At 41.2% G+C, this 21343-nt stretch overlaps 1 protein-coding gene across 1 annotated transcript; it reads right to left on the reverse strand.

Annotated features, from left to right (window-relative positions):
• Window positions 1-9732: 9732 nt before the first annotated feature.
• On the reverse strand, window positions 9733-19685 carry LOC118413645 (QRFP-like peptide receptor). The gene is made up of 3 exons (XM_035817172.1): window positions 19372-19685; window positions 11060-11505; window positions 9733-10586 (listed from the first exon to the last, which is right to left on the reverse strand). Exons 1-3 carry the CDS (start codon window positions 19640-19642, stop codon window positions 10053-10055), a joined length of 1251 nt encoding a protein of 416 aa, XP_035673065.1. The 5' UTR covers window positions 19643-19685; the 3' UTR covers window positions 9733-10052.
• Window positions 19686-21343: the final 1658 nt, after the last annotated feature.

The raw sequence follows: 21343 nt of genomic DNA on the forward strand, positions 1-21343 counted from the left end.
GAAACATGGTATCACAGCCTACAAGGCATTCATTTCTGTATTCAAGACTTGTACTAGTGTTGTAAAGGTGGCAATAGTGTGGTAGACTGTTATCACCAACAAAGTTGTAAACACACTCATGGCTTCAATATTGGGGCCACTTTTACAATTATCTAACTAAGTTTTTAGTTTCACTTCACCACAGTCATGGCTACTTGGCTAGTGTCACTTCTACAAGTACAATGCAATTTTGGTACTTTCTCGCCATGTTGACCATCTCCGAAGAAAAAAGATCTTGTTTTTTTTCTGAAATCAGGCGAAAATCAGTGCGCGTGTTGATGTAATCCATAAAATGTACTTGCCGTGGCCTTACTGAAGCTGCGACACGTCAGCGGCGTCGCTGCGTCTGAGAGATTTGACAGAACGCTCAATGAATTTCATCGATACAAAGCGCTTGTTTTTTTCTAATCTCTTCAGTCATACTTTTCAGTCGTATAGTTTGCATGATATTCCCATTATAAAGTCAATGGTAATACCGAATTTAGACCGTAGTGACGCCACCAACGCGTCGCTGCTTGAGTGAGATACCCACTTCTGGTAGCCAGTTTGATAAAGTTAGACTCGCACCGCGCATAAAGACATTTCTAGCTATAGTATAGTCTTGTCTGACAAAACTGCGAGAGAAATACACCACGGAACACATCATAACACATTGCGTATCAATAGATGATATCTCATGCTGTGTACTTTAACTGTATAAATGTTAGTATCTGAACATCTACGTAAAGTAGGCGTTAGATGCTATCACACAGTGAGTCATTGCACTCGTAGAAGGACGTGATAATCAATCATAGAGAGACTTACGTAAACTGATGTCAAATGTCCTGATTTTGCCAGCATGAGGGCAAGGTAAAATGCGTTCCATTAGGATTATTCCAGACATGATGAATCATGACAATCCGATTCGCTTTGCCCCTGGGTGGTACACCCTGAGGAATAAGCCCCATATACAGCAGGTGCTAATGCCTTACAGTCACCACTGGCAGGTCAAGGGTGTTCATGGTTCCCACTGCCTGTCTCGTCAACAGTACGATGTGAGGGACGAAATCAATCTTCAGTACGATCGCTTTGAAGTTTTCAGTCATATTTCCACACTGGAAATTTCGCGTTGAGTTATAATGGAACAGAATTCATCAACCATTAAATCACAGAACCCACTAATCATTAAAAACTTAGGAATTTGGCATTAGCCACTCCCTCTAAGGAAGAAGTCAATCCCCAGTAATTCTGTAGAAACGTTAGAAAGATGTATGGATTATACACTTGTTCTCATGTCTGTGGCCTTGCCTGAGTTTGCAAATAATGTTATCCTAATAGTATGATAGACCATCAAGATCCTTAAATCCTTCCTTTACTTTCTGTTTGCACTTTGGTTAGATCATTTTCAACTCTGTTACATTGAGTTTAAGATGTACGTTATGTTGTTATCGTAAAATTCATCTACGTGCGTTACATCAGTCGGTGTGCTTGGCTGGCTGTGAATGTTTGTCAAAGCTTTGTTCTTAATGTCTATACATCAAAGCTCTCTCAAATATATCTATACATCAAAGCATTCTCTTCACGTTATAAATCCAATGATAGGCGCCTACCAGTCGTGAAAAACAGCATAATCGGGATTGCCACCATCGCTCTGGTATTGACCAGAGAAGCCCATAATGCCTGAATGGAGTCGGTAAGAGGTAGGTAGGTATAGCACAATCCCCTGTACTCCCCCTGTATTACCCTCCACGTTAATACTAATGATAACCACTTCATTGCAAATCCATTTTCGAGGGCTACGTGCAGAAGAGAACGAAATAACTGAAGTTATATACAACGTAAGTGGTAGATAGCATAAATCAATCAATCCATTACCCGTAGGGGTCAACTGCTGATGTTTGACAACTGTAGACACGCGTCTCAAAGACGTAAAGAATGAATAGAATACATAACAAAGTAAAATGTGAAACAAAATTCATTCTGAATCTATTTTCATGGAGAAAGTAAATCATTCAATCATCCGAGGGAATCTACGAGTCAACTGTTTGCATGGTGCCTGTAAAAACAATGCGTAATTGATTAAAAACTAAAATGACATCTATTCTAAACTACCATTGCTTTCCCGTACAGTATATCTACATGTTGTCGCGTCAAAGGGTACTTTTTTTGGTATGTGTCTTTTTCAATTTCAAACGTATGAGCAATTTTCTTATTTCACATGAAATTGATATTAACTCAAAATCTGTGTGATGTAGACATATCGATTTGAAGATGTGTTTGCCAGTGACTTGTACTATGTTAGCTGTGTATGCAATTCTCAGGTAGATTGCTTTACTGTGTTAATACGTTAATATGAAATTACCAGTATTGACATACACTGTTGCTAAGGGAGCTCGGGAGATCTAAGTATACATGTCTGTGATTCTCTTCCTATAGATTTCAAGACGATTCTTCCTGACAGTGTGTTTGCCCTGGGAGCTTCATTAACACTCCCACAGGTTGCGTTGCTGGAATACTTCCCAGAAAATGTTCAAATGACGCCATGTTTTCAAGGCAAACGACGGGATTTTCAGGTCGCTCTTGGTGTACGAGTCCATTCATTTTCTCCAGTTTGATAGTGTGCCAAGTCGTTTTGACAGCATATATCCAAAGAACGGGTCCTGAACTTCGATAGGGACACGTTTGTCTATTTGGCAATCATTACACTGGAGCCAAGAACTCTCCCTGCTATCAGCACGTTATCCCGATGAGACGTTTATCGTGCTTCGTACAAAACAACATTGGTTCCAACAGCGAATAGTTGTGTAAGAGGTGGTTACAATGCAGCCTTCTTCGCAGACTTTTGTAGCTAGCAGCGATGACTGTAGGATTTTATTTTCTGGGATAAAGCTGATTCGCGATTTTCACCAAGGAAAGGGCTTAAGTTCTCTAATCCCGGGAGAGGGAGTTTACGCGCTGGCTATCTGCGCATCCCCTAACAAAACGCTGCTAGAATTCTGCTAAGGATCTAGCTACAATGCGCGTATATTACCTCCATGGAAAATGTAGTTTTTGGTATGCATGTTTGTATGTTTATGTTTCGGTAGTGGTAACTTAAGAACATGTGGATGCATTGTAATGGTATTTGGTATGTGTGTATATGTCGTGAACACAAAGGTCAATGTTTATTTGGGGATCTCCGTTGGCTGACCTTGGAACTGCAGCAAAACATCCGTTTTCTTGTACCCTTTGTCCTTGAAACGATTTTAAAGGGTGACAAAATTTAATAAAATTACAAATCGTCCATATTGTTCATCTTCAGGATTGTGGAAAAGTCGTTGACATAGAGGCATTTGCCAAGAAGAATATGTATTCGGGTCTGTGTGAGTATAGTTTGTCTTGTTTATTAGTAAACATAATAACTCGAGAAACTGTAGATGGAACTGTTTACATTTGGTGTATAGGTAGGTGTTTATAAAATGAAGAAATGGTCAGCTTATTAACCCTCTGGCGGTTTTCACGATACTGCAGCAGAACCTATGGTTTTACAACTCTTGTTCTGGACAAGCTATGGTTAGGATACTTGGATGGTAGATAGCTCTTGATAGCGGCAGGTTATAGGAAACCACAAACAAGAACGAATGACGCATATTTGCATAAATACCACCTGCTGGTCACAAATCTGCATCGTAGCAATGAGGAGACATAGATGCTGATTGCCTCTTAAATCATATATTAATATGGATGTTAGTCATTGCGAGTGCCTCTGGCATTTTACAGTAATTGGCAATGTATTCTATTTTCGTCTGATACTGAACCGTCACTTTTATTTTCTAAAAATACAGCAGACTGAGCTGGGCACTGGGCAGAAACTTATGTGATATTGTCTTTCGTTACTATTCCGTACACATGTGCATCTCAGTAACGTTATTGCTTATTTCACACCCGTTGGATGATGTGTATGATGGCGTATGATATCACATAGCTGAAAAGAAATAGCATTGCTACCGTGACCGACAGCAACAAGTGTTTTTCGAAGACATATCGGGGGGGGGGGGTCTCTGGTATTTTTTTGTTTCTTTTGTAAATGACCTAACCCTTGACCTGGGGTGGTACATTGATATGTTGGAAAAAAAGAACAGCGAAAAAAATAGGTTCTTCTCGGCACTAAAAAAAAAGAGGAAGAACAGGTAATAGCGTCGAAAAATGAAAATGGAATTCAAAAGAAATAAGCCAAAAAATATGACCAAAAAACACAATATAACTACAACACACTTGTTGCTGTTGGCCACGGTACATTTAGCTCTCACGTTGTTTTTTTCAAGAGTCATTTTTTATTCACATGTTAAGACAATCACACTCAAGTTAACAGAACTTAGATATTAAGGACACCACCCAACACAGACAGACTAGTCCGTAGCAGACTAATACGTAAGCACGAAATAAGCATAAATGAATACGAAGTGGTGCCAAGATATAATAAACTCATGGAAAAACAAATGAAACAATATGAAAAGTTTCGTATTTCTTTTGATATCATGATGTTCTTTCATAAGATTTTGCACTCCAGTACCTAAAATAAAGGAGCTCCTTGATAGCTTTGTAACTCAAGCAAGAAAGAAACTGCAAGCTTGGAAGGATTCTCATATACCAGCTTCATCCTCTACTTCGCTGTGTGAAATAGGGAAGGAATTAGGGCCAGGAATAGGTCAAGGATTTTTATCAATTTCATTCATATGCGTTTCAATAGCTGACATTCAGGCTCTACAAGCTAAAGAAAAAGGGGAGACATTGTAAAAAAAAGTCGGAAACTAAATCTGCATTGTTCACTTAATTTCACGGCGATTTCTAGCAAATAGAAGCAAGGCCTTGAGGGAGATATGTGCAGCTAATAGAGAAGTAATAAAGTTCGTTTTTCAGTATTACAAAACATTACAGTGCAGCGCTATTGTAACACACCATATCATATCAATCCCGCGGAAAATCATATAAAGTCATGATACATGAGTGTCCTCTATTGTTTCCATTTACTCAGTAGTGTCCTGATGCATGTATTTCATTTTTCAAATTGTTAAACTGTATTCGTTGAATCACTTCGAAAAAAAAAACAAGAAGAAAGAAATGGAATCCCTGCCTATGGACCTTTTTTCAGGCTCGCATTAGGAAACAAGGCACTAATTTTTCTAGGCCTAACCAAGGACGGCCTTGGCGTAAACACTTCTTTAGGGTCCAATGCGCAATGACAAGGCCGGCTGACGATAATTGTAAAGACGTGTGCAAAGAAATAAAAGGACATGGGTCAATCAATGCATATACAGTAAACAAAAATAAACTGAAAAAAGATCTTCACCATGCAAAGTTAGCAGGTTGCAATATTCACTAGGCATGAAATCAACCTAGATCAACCGAGCCTCCTTTGTTGATTTACCGATTGCCTAGTATCACGTATGATTGGAAAGGTTATATGTTGCCCTTTCCAAAAATACGAAATTTGGAAAACATATAGTCTTTTCAATACATGATGCTAATCACTGAGGGCAACAGACGTATGATCAAGGGGAATTTCAACATCTCTTTTGCCGAGAGTAATCAAGTAATTAGCCCTGATTATCAACCCAAAAAGTATGATCATAACAAATGTAATGTCATTGTAAACATTGTAAACAGGAGTTGCAATGATGCATAATGCACTAAGATGAAAGCGCATTTACGGACATATGATCGACCGAAATTAAGTTTCCGCACATTTTTGGTGTTGAGTATAAGGCCCGCCAAAGATTCCTGGAATTCAACACACCAAATAAGGACATCATTTGGCACTGGTTTAGACTTGTAACTGATGGAGCCTGACGTCGTTAGTGCCACATGGAAATAAAAGGTCAACCTGAGGACTTGTCTCCCCGCCAGTCGTTGGAGAATAGCCCGTCCGCTAATTGACTTCCGCTGACCCCTCGCTGACTCGAACTTGAACTGTAATATTTCGGTACGTTTGAAGTTAAAATCCGTAAATCCTGTTGTCATGTTCTGTTCAAGTTAGAATATAACATGAATACGGGAGAACGTCTATGGTATCCCGTAGCTAGTAGGCATTTCAACTGCTCATTCGAGTTCCCGGTAGTTAAAACAAATTCGGGAAGATACGGTAAGCCCTCGCATTGCCATGTAGTCAATCTTCAAAGTAACCTCTATATGTCTGTGCTGTATGCTGTATACAAAGCAAATTTTATTGAAGATACGTAGCAAACACCAAAGACCCGTTAAAACGACATTGAACTTTATTGTTACAAATTACCAACATCATTCGTATTTAATATGCAAAACTCAAATTGCTCTAATCCTCACAAGTGTAAGTAAACACCGACGAGTTGCTAATATTGTACCAACGACATTGCAGAATGTACTTGAATGTTAGAAAATGGCGATGAAAACCGTGCATCCAAAGTAACTAGTAATCCTTGTGTCGCACAGAAAACCATATGTTTGAATTGAATCGTATGCAGATGTTTTTTGGCAGGCATTATGATTTCACGTAACGTTATATCTGACCACTAAACGGATACAAGTCCTTTTCGACTTCGAGTGGCATGTATGCACGACCAACTACAGGCATTGTTATATAGTGATATATAAACTTTGTTTACACAAAATACTATGGTCAACTATTATATGACATAAACACAATACCCAGATGTACTCTACGACACTACATTACGGTCGTTACAGGTCACCGAAGAGGATAACTGCATTCCCTTAGTACATGTTGTTAATTTTAACATTAATCACAGATGGGGTATAAAGAATTCAACGTTAATGAAATAGAACGTCATGTTTTTTAGACAACACTCCCTTCCTACTAGAGGCTGTAAACGCTATGCGACCAAGCGTTTCTAACTGTAAAATCAAGGTCACACAACTCCAACTTTGGTCACTGTAATCTCAAAGCAGATCCTACAATGGCATAAAGTAGTACCAAACTGGCCAAGGAGTGTAGTCAGCCAAGAGGTGTACATTTGCCATGTAGCCAAACACACTCCTAAATCGACTTCACTCCTTTGCCAGCTTTAGATACTATCTAATGCTACTGTCAGATCTGCTTGGAGATTAGGGCACTCAACTGTTGTACCTCAATCCCCAAAGGGCGACTCGGCGACCACGCTGCCCCCGAGCTACCGACGCATTTTATAGATAAAAAGAAACAAATCTTCTACACTTTGTGTGTTTGGCTGTCTTATCTAGTCATACTTTTATACATTTTGCATGATATCACAATTGTTATGAAAACAATGGTTAAACAAATCCAATTCGAGTCGTAACGATGCCTTATAATTAGCGATAGCCGTCTAGTGGAAACTATCCTCAGTAGGGTATTACTACAAAAATACACGGTTACATTCGAGATGGACTGTTAGTCATATACATGCGGAACGATCGTGTAGAAGGACGCATCAGGTTTGTAATGGAAATATAGCATGACTACGTTGATTGCTAAACGTCATTGAATACACTGCCCAAAATGTTTTTTCTTGTCTATCTTGTTTTGCTTCCTCACAGAAAATTTTTCTTCCAGGAAAAAAAAATTATTCTGTCCCCAAGAAATCTTAGAAAAATGTGATTGTCCATGAAGCAAGCAAATTTTTACTTGTTTAGTTTTTGAGACGATTTGAGATTAGTTTTTTTGTATTTCCAAAAATGCCTTTTCTTGTATATATTGTTTTGCTTCCTCACAGAAAATTTATCTTCCAGGAAAAAAAACAAACTTGTATTTCTTACGAGTTGAATCTAGTGATAAAAAAACAAGAATTTCTAGTTTTTTTCTTGCATTATAAGAAAAAATAAGAAGATTTTGCTTAAATCTCTAGAAAAAAAATTTGCAGTTTCTCGTTTCGCTTGAATTTTATTCTACATTTTCTTCCTGCAAGAATGTTTTTCTTCATATAAGCATTGTCCATGGGGTAAGAAAAAATCATTTTCGGCAGTGTATTCAGCATCGGTAGTCAAGTTCTCTTGTAGCTCTTACGTTTTCGTCTTGGCTAAAGCGCCAGGATGCCGGCTTCGTGAAACAACTTAATTTCTGAAACTCTCTAGGGGCGTAATGTTTTCAATATTGTCTCCGTGGTGCCAGACCACAAAATGTCAGACGGTATGAAGTCAATCTTAGCCACCAGTGAGATTCACTTTCGGAGGCAGAACACTTTTAATGCGACCAGAAACACTTAATAACTAGGAGACCTTCTCCAAGGACCCGAAAGCCAGGCAGACCATCCTCCTACGCAGGGACATCCAACAGCGAAACCGCCTGTCTGGGTGTACATCCAGACAGGCGGTTTTGCTGTTTGATGTCCCTGCGTAGGAGGATGAGACAGACAGATTCAGTTTATTCTGCAAGTGCACCTTCCTTAGTCTACCCTGTCAAGATTCCACTATTCGCCGTATGGATTTCTCTTTCCTAAGCTCCCAGATATACAATTACATAAAAAGAATCATCTACATTAGCCTGTTATAGCAATTCAGGTATACTGAGAGTTCATCATCATCATCATCATCATCTGTCGACCCCGGGGGTACGGGGTAAGTCCGTGCACCACTGGGGACCATGCCAGGCTGTCTGCCATTGTCTGAGAGTTACGATAGCCCTCATAATATTGCTTTATATATATTTTATTGTGTCAAAAATGCCCATCTATCATTACAGAAAATATACATAAAGCATTTTAAGTGTGCAATCGCTTTCCAATTACAATATCCCATCAACTGCAGTATTTACGACGGATTATCATAATGTATTCACTGTACAACTTTGCAATTCTTAGAACTCTAAATACTTTTTTTTTCGACAGAATATGTTCTCACTATTGATGACAGACAAACTACAACTATCACGGATGTCGAACACAATAGATAAATAGTTGGTGTTGATATCTATCTACTGTCCCTATCGTCCTGTTTAGTCCAGCTGCGGCTCAGTTCAAAACCCTAGCAGCCATAGTCCTACTCATGAACATATGTACGTTATCCTAACATTCAACATGTGTTCCTATTGCTTTTCTGTCCTTTAATCAATAAAGCGCACTACAGAAACTTCCTTCCTTTAAGTTTAAAATGGATTCTTATCATTCATATGTACACGATTCATTTCTAACAAGTGTTGCCTTGGTCAGCTGGTGATTTGATTTTTTTTTTCAAAAATAACAACGTCTGATACTTTCACATGTATAGTTGTAGACTGAATATTGTCCTGCGAGACCGACGAGTGCCTCTACTTACTTACAAATTAACATTATATGTACAAACGGTTTCAGATGTTGATCATCTTGTTTATCTATAATTTTCAATGGAAAATTAACACAGCAAGTGATTAGATAAATCAATAACATCTTGCGAAATGATAAACTTTCATATGTCTTAAGTGGATGCCAATTTAAGTTTCCAGAAGCCTGTCTGGTGTAGCGTAACAACAAAAGGGTATACATTTGGACCATACCCAGAGGTTCTGGGTTCGAATCCGTTGATATGTACGTGTTGTTCCGATGCTTTTCCTTACATTATTTCTATATTCCAGTATTATTTCAGAAATTATTCTTATTGGCAGTACTATTAAAGCCAACATAAGACGTGTTGTTACCGGTATACCGGTATACCGGTATTTCTGGAACAAATAAAGTTGGTGCTGGTGTTTTGACCTCAAGTTCATACTGAATATGGTTGGGTTAATAGCTAACCGGGCAATCAGCGTTATCGGATCATTTCATCACGTCAACATTGTCAGTGCTTCAAAAAACAAAACCGTTGCTGTTTTGTTTTTGAAGATCCGAAAAAGTATTTTCTGAAGCACAATCTTAGAGATCGGATCAATGGTAAAATGGATAGTCACTAACGCCGGCAAGGCATTTACTCTCTGGTTGTATTCAAACAACTTTGTTATCCAGAAATATTATTCGCGGTTGTCAAATTTGTAGTCGTCGTAAGTCTTGTTGTCAACAACGTCTCCTCACAGCATATTGCTAACGTTAAATGTAGGTCCTTATGTTATGTACATGTAGGGTCAGAATGATGAGTCAGATCGATGAGAATGAAGAGCCGGTGGATGTCCGTGTACACCCGCCCAGCCCGCTGAAGCTGCCCGGTGATGGAGTCAGGTCCCCCCCGCTCGGACTCAGCCTGCACGCCCCGGCTGGTGATGTGGCTGGGCAGCTCCGGCACGTGCCGAGATCCTTTCTAACGGCCGGGCGACTGAAGGCGTGTGGCGGGTAGTTCTTGAGGGTGGAGAGGCTGATGGCCGTGGTAGAACGCCTGGAGGAGAAGACGAACGAGGCCGTGGATTGTGGGTTCTCCTTCTCTCGACAACAGAGCGTGACGAGCAGCCCGGACTGGAAGTTGGAGGAGAAGAGCGCGTAGAGGACGGGGTTGAGAGTGGAGTTGAGGTACACCATGATGCGGATGAACACCACCACGTTCACGGTGGTAAACTTGTCGTCGGCCAACGCCTGGAACTGTTCGTCCGGCAGGAATATGATACACATCTGGAACACTCTGTGAGGCGTCAAGCACACGAAAAACGTCACCACCACGGCAACCAGCATGTTGATGACCTGGAAATTAAAAACAAAAGAGGCAAACCAGATTAACTACCTCAAACAAACAGATCAGCCACCATTCAAAGATTACAGATGCTATATACAGTATATACAGCTTCGTTGGAACAAATCCCGTATCTCTTATCGACAAGCACAATAAACAGGGTAGCACAGAATAACGTCCCGAACTAAAGACTAAAACTCTTTCTAGTGGCGTGCATGTCGGGTGATCGACAACAGCCGGGATTCGGACCCATGGCTTCTTGGTCCAAAGCACCCCGGTATAAGGGCAGCCACGGCCCGCACTATTCCAGCTCCGAAACGCACGGTCCAGCTACGGCCTGTACGGTCCAGCTACGGCCTGTACGGTCCAGCTACGGCCTGTACGGTCCAGCTTCGGCCTGTACGGTCCAGCTGCGGCCTGTACGGTCCAGCTACGGCCCGCACGGTAGCTTTTTCACTAAAAAATGCACTAAAGCACTACTAACCTGGCGACGGGACCGCATCTGGGCCATCTTGCGGATGTCCCGCCCCTGCTCGGTTGACGGCACGTCGCACAGTCGGCGGCTGATGGCCGTGTAGAGGCCGAACAGAAGGAGGAGAGGAACCACGAAAAACAAGATCGACACTACGGTGATGTAAATCATCCCAGACGTGGAACTAGAGTCGGTGATGCACAACACAAAAACGTCGGTGCCATTCGTGCCGTTGGTCGGGGCGTCCTCGTACAGATCTGTGAAGGTGAACATCGGAGAGGACAGCGCCAGGGAGAACGCCCAGATGGCAGCGATGGTACAGAAGATGCGACGGCGAGTCAGCGTCCGTTTGGCCTTCAGCGGGTGGCAAATGGCGTAGTAGCGCTCCACGCCGATGGCCGAAATGGTCAGGATGGACGCTTGGAAGGTCAAATACTCGTTGTAAGACTGGATCAAACCTGTGGAAACACATAGGGAAAGGGTTGGGCACTTTCTTTGGGTTCTGCATACACCTGATATCAGAGATGATTTCAGCCACACGAATCCGTTTGCGAAAATATCTTATAACGTTATACAAAATCATGTAGCCATACAGTATTTATTTATTTATCTATTAGAATTCTCCATATAAACAATGACAAATGGAGGGTATGGCGGAACAGGTGCCAAAGGACACATTTTCAAAGCCGCCTAACCGAAATCATAACAATAATAATCATAATCAAATGATGATACACATAAATACAAGAACAAATATCATAAACAACGCAAGGCTCGAAACAGGATAAATCAACGTAACAACACACATACACTATTAAGTAAGTCTAAATCTATGGAATAGTCATTAGAATGCGGACAAATTAGCGTGGCCTTGTAGCAAGGCAAATGGCGCAACTGCGTGAAAGTGACCATGTCTGTTCTAGGCTGAAGGTCTGTCGGAGTCAATTAAGTATATATGAAAAGAGTTTTCGTTTAAAGGCAGTCACATCAGACGGGCTTGTGGCTGTAACTCCCAGCCCTCTGTTCTGAACATCATCAATAATGTAACCGATGCGTTGAACTCCACATGTTGATTGAATCATATACTTGTACGTAGCCTAAATCCATTCGTATCCAGTTGTGTAGTCACTAGAACAGGTCCACTGGTAGTGATGTATGTGTTTAATTACCATGCGCTTTCCCAAATGCCAAGTGCTAAGCAGAGAACACAGTATGCAAAATGTACCGTATCAAAAATCTTTTATGCGACTCCGTCAGGGTTCCAAGTCACGACCAAATACGATCATTGATCGGGTCTCCAAGATTGTGATAAGTGCTACAAATGCCTTATTAAAAAAAAACAACGCAGCAGTGTTTTTGATTCAAAGCACCGACAAAGCAGGCGTGATTGAATGTCCCAATGACGGTAGGGCCTGATCCCTTTCACGCTGGCAGACAGCACGTTCCTGAGCCTGCAAAATCAGAGCAGACAGATGGAGTCATTCTGTCCTCAACCACATGACCAGAGGCGGTACCTATCTACACTATCGGTGGGCACCGGTACAGAAAATTCAAGTCCAGGTACGGTCCATGTTCAGAGGACCAGGTCCAGTTCCAGTTCCGGACCTGAACCTGGACCTAACTATCTGTAAAAACTTGTGAAATGACCGGGGATGCGCGATACTGAAAACAATGGTCCATTTCGCTGCAAAGGATCCTGTTTGTTGGCGTATCCCACGTCCAAAGGCATTTTGAAATCTGTCTATTCCACTTCTTGCACTGTTTGTATCAGTTTTATCGTGTTAAGTTTTCCATCTCGATAGTTAACACGATATCGTTTTCAATTGACGTGAATGATTGGAAAATTGTTGTTTATCGCGAAGCCATTCTACCAAATTGAGTTTCGAGAGTTTGGAGTGGATTGTAGCATGGTTGATAACCACGTGTAATGTAGTTACGCATTTTCCTTGTGAAGTTCCATTCATGTCAAACTGTTGCTCGGGACCACGACATTGAATTAATCTATTTTCCATCTCCGATGAACAGATATTAATGAATAGGAAGACATTCCAGGTCCTCTCACAGCGATTGAAAAGCTAGTGGTTGTAAAAAGATGGAAGAGTGCACTGTGGGTGTAGTAACGTGTTGTAGACTTAATACCTTCAATTGTTAACATGTACACGGAGGTTTTGTGGCCACTTGATGTGTTTGTTTGTGCCGTTGGTTGGTTGGTTTCTACACTTGCGCATTGGCATTTCAATGCTAGGCACTTCGAGAACACTAATATGTTTGGCACAGTTACTTACATGTATAAGGTCCCAGAACGCCTAGGACCTTTAGTAACTGTGTCCAAGCTGTTAAGTAGCAGGCATTGGCTGGTGTCCAGAGTTTTCTCACCACGCGACAGGAAGTACTGTTGGCCCGTGCAAGGATGTTTTACCCATACCAGTATACTGAAGACAGTTTGGATGTCATTGAACATCAGCATAAACAATAGAAACCCCCAGAAGTAAAGCAAATTACCAAAAGCTCTAGTTTGACCTACTCTCAAAGCAGAGGTTCGGCTTCGTTTTTACGCGCTTATATGCGTTTTTAGGCCTTTCTATTTTCTGCTGTTTCATTCCAAAGAGAAGTAAATTTTACAAATATTAAACCCGATTAAAAACGCATAAAACACATTAAAAAAAACGCCGGAGCCGAACCTCTGCTTGGAGAGTAAGATGGACCGTAGTCGGTTATTTTTGTTTGTGCATACTTTAAAAAGTAAGATGGTAGTTTGGCTATATTTACGATACAGGGTACACATCATCGGCTACGACTTTATCTTTGATCAAACACCATGGAATAAACCCATTCAAAGCCACAGCCGCGGTGGTCTGTGGAATTTCCGGCTTGTTTTGTGGCTGTGAATCATGTGGGAGCTTAAGTTAATACCGTTGTCACACAGAGCTCAGAGAAAAGACGACCCTTGACGTGACTTTATCAGATGAAGTTAATCTCACTTTGAAAACGCACAGTGCGAACCAAATGCTGATTGATGACAACAAGAGGGGGATAAGTGCCTAGCGAGGCGGCTGTAATTGGACTTGCTCACCACTAAAGCAATTCGATGCAAGGGGTATTTTGTTATCCCTGTAACAGGAAGCCGACAATTAACACCGTGTTCCAGTACAGATAAATCACCTTTTGAACACGTGGTCAAAGAGGCCGTTGGAACAATAAGTCCTGATATCCTTGTGTCGTCTCTCTGTCTGTCTGATAGACAGTAGCTACATGTACGGCCAGACTAGCAGGCACTGAAGCCGACTTAGAGTCTGACCTTCTATCGAATGTTGTTGACATAATATGGGCAAGGGGTGTGTGTATGAATACTTTTTTTCACAACTCTTTCTTTCTTTCCTTTTTTCTCTTTCCTTCTTCCTCCCTTCATTCCTTTCTTTCTTTCTTTCTTTCTTCCTCCCTTTCACTCGTGCGTCTTTCCCACCTTCCCAACTTCATTCCTTTCTCAAGTCATCTAACAGGTAACGTTATATCGGTTAACCCATATCGGAAGATTTATACAGCGGGAGTTTCTACAGCACACGCACACATCACACGTACATGTTTTGGTACCCTCAGTAGAGCTCCGTCAAATCTATGCAGTTTGATATTATCAAAAGTATACCTAGGCTTTTTTTTTTACATTCTGGGTTTCAAATTAGCAAAAGTCCACCATCACGTCTGAAACATGTTTGATAATATGTCTCTTTTGTTCACGCTTTTCAAAGACGTTACGGTCTATCAGTCATCCAGACAGCTTTATTGCCAATAAGGCCTTTTTGGCACTTATGGTGCAGATCTCCCGGCAAAGTAACCTACATTCTTATCGTCTACAATTCTTCCTGTTCGTCCGTCGGCATCGTCTACACCAGATAAGTATGAAGCATGGGCGTTCGGTATAATCTGTAAAAGAGTCTGTTCGACACTGATACGCAGTCTGGCTCTACATGTGTCCAATTTGCACTATTTTTCCAGCAATTTGTGGAGCCTGGTAGAAGTTACAAGAAGGACAAGCGCCAAGTTTGACAGGAAAGGGGAATTCTGTGGGTACCTCACTGAAAACTGCGCAACGTTGGCGGTGTCGCTGCGTCCTGAATTGGATTGGTCTTACCCTTCATATTGCAAACAGCATGCAAAAGTACAAGTACGACAAAACACACAAAGCCTTTTTATCAATGAAATTCGCTGAGCGCTCTGCCCAATCGCTCGGGCGCAGCGAAGTCATGCACCTGAGATACCCGCTTTACCGCCATAACGTGGTGGACGCATTCTACAAGCAACGGGATTGCAAATTCAGCTGAGAAAATTATGCAGATACAGTTTTCTAACTAACGAGCTTAATTGAAGGATGGAAGCCTTGTGACACGCACGTCAGTAGTGATAGAGATTAGAATTTCCTCACGCAATGTGTATAGTAGATATGGATCTGGAAATGGATTCCTGACGCACATAGTTGCGGTATAGGTTAGCGTCAGACGGCCATTATTCCGTTGCCTACTGCTGTGCTATGACGACCGGATCATTGAAAGGCCTGGTATTTTGTAAGGGGGCTATTATCGTGACGCAAAAACTCCACACGAATCTGACAATCTAAAATGGACTTTCAGGTAAATAGTATGTAATTTACGAGGATATACATCGAATGTATCTTCACATTTGCACTGATATTAGTGCTATCGCAAGCCAGTCATCTATTCATTTTTCCGTGCGGACTCACTGAAGTAACTGAAATTGCAGCGTGGGAGTAAAGGGAATGAACTGCATGTTCGGTCACCTCAAAGCTCACGTCTCTAAGAATCGATGGCATTAATTGATTGGCTAAAAACCCTGTTATTAACCAGTCCCATCTAACTCATTTTATCCAGAAATCACGACACGTTTTGGAGATGTTTTCAATACTGGGTGGGATTAAGCTACTCTCCAAGCAGAGGTTAAGCTCCGGCTGTTTTTTAACGTTTTTTTAATCGTGTGTATCGGGATTTCTATTTTGTATTGTATCTTGCTGTGTTTTGACACAGCAAGATACAATACAAAATAGAAAGCCCGAAAAATCGACTAAAAAGCGTTAAAAAGCCGAAACTCTGCTTTGAGAGTAAGATTTAGCCTATAGCTAGTATCCAGTCTATCGTGTATTGGCTAGGTTCTCTACGGGTGGGGCGAAGCTTTCTGCTGCCGGGGTTATCTTTGGAACCCGGTAGAAGTTTTACGTGGTGGAACTTTTGCACAGCACCATTGGGTAGAAAGAACGTGTACTTCAGACACGATTTCTGGGTGGACTTTGCGCAGCACCTTTCAATATCCAGAGCTGTCGGACAAAAGTAGAGTTTTAGGTTACATCACATGTGGTAGCCTCATACATCATTCATCTTCATTACCCTGCTCAGCTAGCTTCACACCGGATACAGCGCGCCGAACCCTCTCTCAGTGGTGCTTAAGTCGTGATCACGATTTTGGTCTGCTTCCAAATTGGAACGCAACATGCATGGACATCTAGAATCTACAGACTGAAAACTTTACACAAGTGAACAAAAATAAGAGTATCCCAACCTACCAATTTCATTTTGTCGAACTTATTTCTTGTCAGTATCTTAATCGTAAATACAACATCTAAGGCTTTAGGTGGGAAACGATCATCAATATGTTTACAAACATGACATACATTTTTTTGCATACCAACATATAGCGAACCAGTGCTTTTCAGGAGAAATTGCATGTAATACATCAACCTTTGCTAGTGATAAGATTCAATTTAATGGCTTTGTTCACTTTGTTCAAGAGAATGCCATTTTATATTCAACCGTGTATATGGTATTACCGACCTTATTTCGCGAACACATCAGTCATATAAAGTAAAGCGCCAGACGCCCGTTATTGCGATGCCTACTGTCGTGCTATGACGACCGGAACATTGAAAGGCCTGGTATTTTGTATGGGGGCTATTGCCGTGACTCAGAAACTCCGCACCAATCGATTTAAAGATATGGATTAATATAAGTCTTGTCGCAAGCCAGTTATCTGTTCATTTTTTTCCGTGCGGACTCACTGAAGGAAATGAAATTGCAGCGTGGGAGTAAAAGGAATGAACTGCATGTTCGGTCACTTCAAAGCTGACGTCTCTAAGAATCGATGGCATTCATTGATTAGCTAAAAGCCCTGTTCTTAATCAGTACCATCTAAGTCATTTCATCCGGAAATCACGACACGCTTTGGAGATGTTCTCAATACTGGGTGGTATTTAGCCTGATATCCAGTCTATCGTGGATTTGCTAGGTTCTCTTTGGGCGGATGACGATTTCTGCCGCCGGGTAAATCTTTCGAACCCGTTAGAAGTTTTACATGGTTGGAGTTTTGGACAGCACCATTTGGTAGAAAAATGGCCGAGAACGTGCAGCGTACTTCGGACACAATTTCTTTGTGGATTTTGCGTAGTTGTTATAGTATCCTGCACGGCAATACACATTGGCATTATGACCAACTTTCTACCAAATAACGCTGTCCAAATCAATCCCACGCACCCAGTGTTCAAAACACTCCGGAAACGTATCATAACCGGGAGCTCAGTAAAAGGTCTTCGACGTGGGTGTTAATGGAAATACAAAACTTTAGCATCTGTGAAAACTATTCAAACGGCACGATACTAGACAAAAACAGATTAGTGAAAGGTCTGCTTCCAAATTAGAACGCAACATGCCTATGTACATATATAGGCTAGAATCAACAGAAAAAAAAATATTTAAAAAATGGAGGAAATAGCAACCTAGCAATGTTACCAAATGCCTTTATGCTTGTTTCGTTGACTTTAAAAAGGCCTTTGATTGTGCATGGCAAGAATGTTTCTATGTAGCCAATGTCTGTCACAGGCCATTTTTCTTTCCGATGCCTTATTGTGTATTCATAGACAAACGATTCGCTCACGGTCTCCAGAGCTGTCGGACAAAAATAGAGCTTTAGGTTACATCACGGGTAGTAGCCTCATACATCTTCATTACCCAAATCAGATAATTTCGGCACAGTGTCAGCAGTGCTAAATGCGTGATCACGACTTTGGTCTGCTTCCAAATTGGTATGCAACATGAATTTACGTCTAGAATCTACAGAAAAAAATCTTTAGAAAATTGAGAAAAAATATACCCCCTACCGATTTTATTTTGTCGCTCTTACTTTTTTGTTAGCATCTTAAGCAATCTTAAGTAATCGGAAATGCAACTTTTGTTACATTTTTTCAAAGGCTTAAGGTGGGAAACGATCATTAAATGTGTGCACGTATAAAATAACCTTTCTGTATACCAATAGATAGCTAAAGCTTTTCAGGAGAAATTACGTGTCATACATTCATCTTTGCTAGTGATAAGATTCAATTTTATGCCTTTATTCACTTTGTTCGTGAGAATGCCTTTTAGATTCAACCGTGCATGGTGCTACCGACCTCATTTCGTGAACACAATATGCAGTCATATAACATTGGTCTGATGTCTCCTTGACCTTGTAACAGGAAGCAGATTGCGCGTAGATTGCCTTTTCACCGTCGGACGACCATTGCCGTGATGATTGTTGTGTCTAGTCCATATTGAAAGTTTCGATTGCTTCTAACTTGTATGACCTTTTGCTATTACTGCTGAGATTAGGTTCTTAGGGCGGGGGTCGCTTTTGCACTTCCTCGCTGACCTTGGTACATCTCTATAAGGTGGTGTTGACAAGAACAATGTAAATGCTGGCTACAGGTTTCTTGGGGATAGAACAACCCATATTCTCAAAAAGAGGCATTTTATGTTACCTTGCCTCCTAAACTCAGCGATGATTATCTTTTTGCTCTAAGTGGTAACGTTAAGACAAGGGCCGTTCTGAGTTGCCCACATACTTTGGAAGTTGGCATGCATATTTCAGGATAGAGATTGCGATCTACCATGATCGCCTCTTCTGCCTTCAGGGCCTTTTCGACAGAACCTGTTAGGGTGGTCTCCCATTATAAATCATTGATAATATTTCACGTCTATCCATTGATCAAAGAGGGCCTGGCTTCTTCAGCCAACAAATCATCAATTGTCACATTGCTTTTATTTTTATTTTTCATGTACTCTCAGGCGACAACTTCGTTTTTACAGAGTGGAACCTCGGCTATAGTTTCTTCCCAGCCATCAACTGTTACCATAAACAAGCTATTGTTATGATGTATTTCTTAAAAAACACAATGAGTATTTTTGGGAAATAAGAAAACATTGATGCTGCCTATGAATTTGTAAAGACTGCAGTACTGGCGACAACTCTTCCGTGAAGGTAATCATAAAGAAATAAAAGAATAGACTTACACATGAATCTCCCGAGCAGCCACGGTTTGGGGATCCAGGTCTCCAGCAGTGCCACGGGCATGGACACCACCAGCAGCAGCAGGTCCGCGATACTCAGGTTCACCAGGAAGAAGTTGGTGGGTGTTCTCATGTCCACGTTCTTCCACACCACGATGCCCACCAGCATGTTGCCGGACACTCCCACCACGAAGATGATGCAGTACACCACGGTGACCACCCAGAGGGAGATGGACGGGAGGTCCGGGTCACTCATGGTCATCTCAGAGGTCATGGTCGCCTTGACCACTGAGGTCAAGCTTCTTGGTCTGAACCTGAGAAAATGGGGAAGTAAGCTTTATTTACAGGTATTGGGAAATTACTGGATTTTCGTCATCAAAACGTATACTCTCTACCAGACTAACTACGCTGGTTATACGGAGAATATTTGCCAGGGGAGTTTGGCCTCCATAGTGTTTTTTCGGCTCAGTTAAGGGAAATGTTGACCCTATTTCTGCAAAATTGTACTCTCCGCACCTTCTCGTGGAAGCTAGTCAAAATGTACTTGACTGTTTAGTAAATGATAAGATAGAATTGTTAAGTAATAGAAAAGAATTGATTTGGTATGATTTAAACGTTTTTATAGCAATAACGGTATAAGGATGTATAAGTTCCTATCAATAAGCCAGTAATATAACTTTTCACAGTAACTGGATATGATCGCATATCATGCCATCACCAACCACTCACAACACACACCCACTGTCACCAGCACCAGCACCACACTTGGAGACCTGTCCATATTGACTCCACAGTCGTGTCTTTTCTTGCCGCCCATGGGCCAGCTGCCAGTCAATTACAGACGTGGCAAGGCGCCTTTTCTTTCGGAAATTCTTAGAATTCACTAACGCATCCTAGGTGAGTGATTAGATTTGGTCAATCGCGACAGAAGTACAAATCTAATAAACTTGCTTTCAGTCGCCACATCGGTGAAATGTAATTTTGCAAGGCTTGCAGAAAACGAAGATGAAGTAGTGCAGATTTGCAACATTGGTCGATCGTCTTGAAACGAAATGAGCACTGAATGAGCTAGAGTTTGGGCTCTCACATCCATGAAATACAATTTGGCAAGGTTTGTGTGGACTTAGCATCTTCCAGCATTGCAAAAAGCATCTCGTACAAAATTAGTTTAGTCCTTGAATCAGGACGAGTTGGATTCGTGTTTGCTTGAATGTAGAACAGAATTCCGGTCACAAATTTGAGGTGTTAAAAAAAATCGACGAGAAATTCGCGAAATCTTTCATTTTCTTTTACTTTTAAAGGCGATCAAAATCAGAGACTATCCAATTTAAATTGATTAAGAGAGAAAGGGCTGGTGTGGGAGGGATTGGTGAAAAATACAATACAGGGCTGACTTCTGAACACGAAACAAGATGTGCCTGCAAAACCAATGAACACAAACGCTCATCGATTGCTTCGTTGTTTCCCAAATGTGGTTGTCGAAAATCGTACTGGTGATGTGAATTAGTACAAACCAGCACCAAATTTGATTCAATGATTGAAAAACGGAAATGACGGAGAAAGTCCTTTTCAAATTCCTTCGCGCCAACAACTGCCCGCTTTCGGTTCTCTCCTTTCTTTATAGTATCGTAAGCTTGACGAAAATCGGAGCTAAACCAATCTACATGCGGCCTAAAGATCCAGAAATGAAAATCGCTTAATAAATCATCCGGTTTTCGATCCTTTGTAACATTTCTGAACTGGAATTAGTTAAAATCGACTCGCGGTTTTGAACAATAGCTGTCCAAAAAAAACCTGCTACAAAAGTATTTAAAATGTACCCATGATTAGAGGCTACAGCAAATCTGCTAGTCAGCGAAGAACTTTCTTTCAGTGCGTTCCTAGTTCTCCCGATCGTTGGCGAAGAAAATGTGTTACGGAGACCTCCAATTAGCTTTGACCTAAAGCCAATTTCAGAGCCATGATGTTTTGAAGC

The sequence above is a fragment of the Branchiostoma floridae genome, chromosome 4 (genome assembly GCF_000003815.2).
Source record: "Branchiostoma floridae strain S238N-H82 chromosome 4, Bfl_VNyyK, whole genome shotgun sequence".
NCBI lineage: Eukaryota > Metazoa > Chordata > Leptocardii > Amphioxiformes > Branchiostomatidae > Branchiostoma > Branchiostoma floridae.

What these genes read in the sequence shown, in the direction of transcription:
- LOC118413645 (XM_035817172.1), bottom strand. Translation starts at nt 19,642, where the DNA reads ATGACCTCTGAGATGACCATGAGTGACCCGGACCTCCCGTCCATCTCC. An exon ending in GCTGCTCGGGAGATTCATGT is followed by an intron (nt 11,506 to 19,371) that starts GTAAGTCTATTC and finishes GTGTTTCCACAG; the next exon opens with GTTTGATCCAGTCTTACAAC. An exon ending in AGATGCGGTCCCGTCGCCAG is followed by an intron (nt 10,587 to 11,059) that starts GTTAGTAGTGCT and finishes TTTAATTTCCAG; the next exon opens with GTCATCAACATGCTGGTTGC.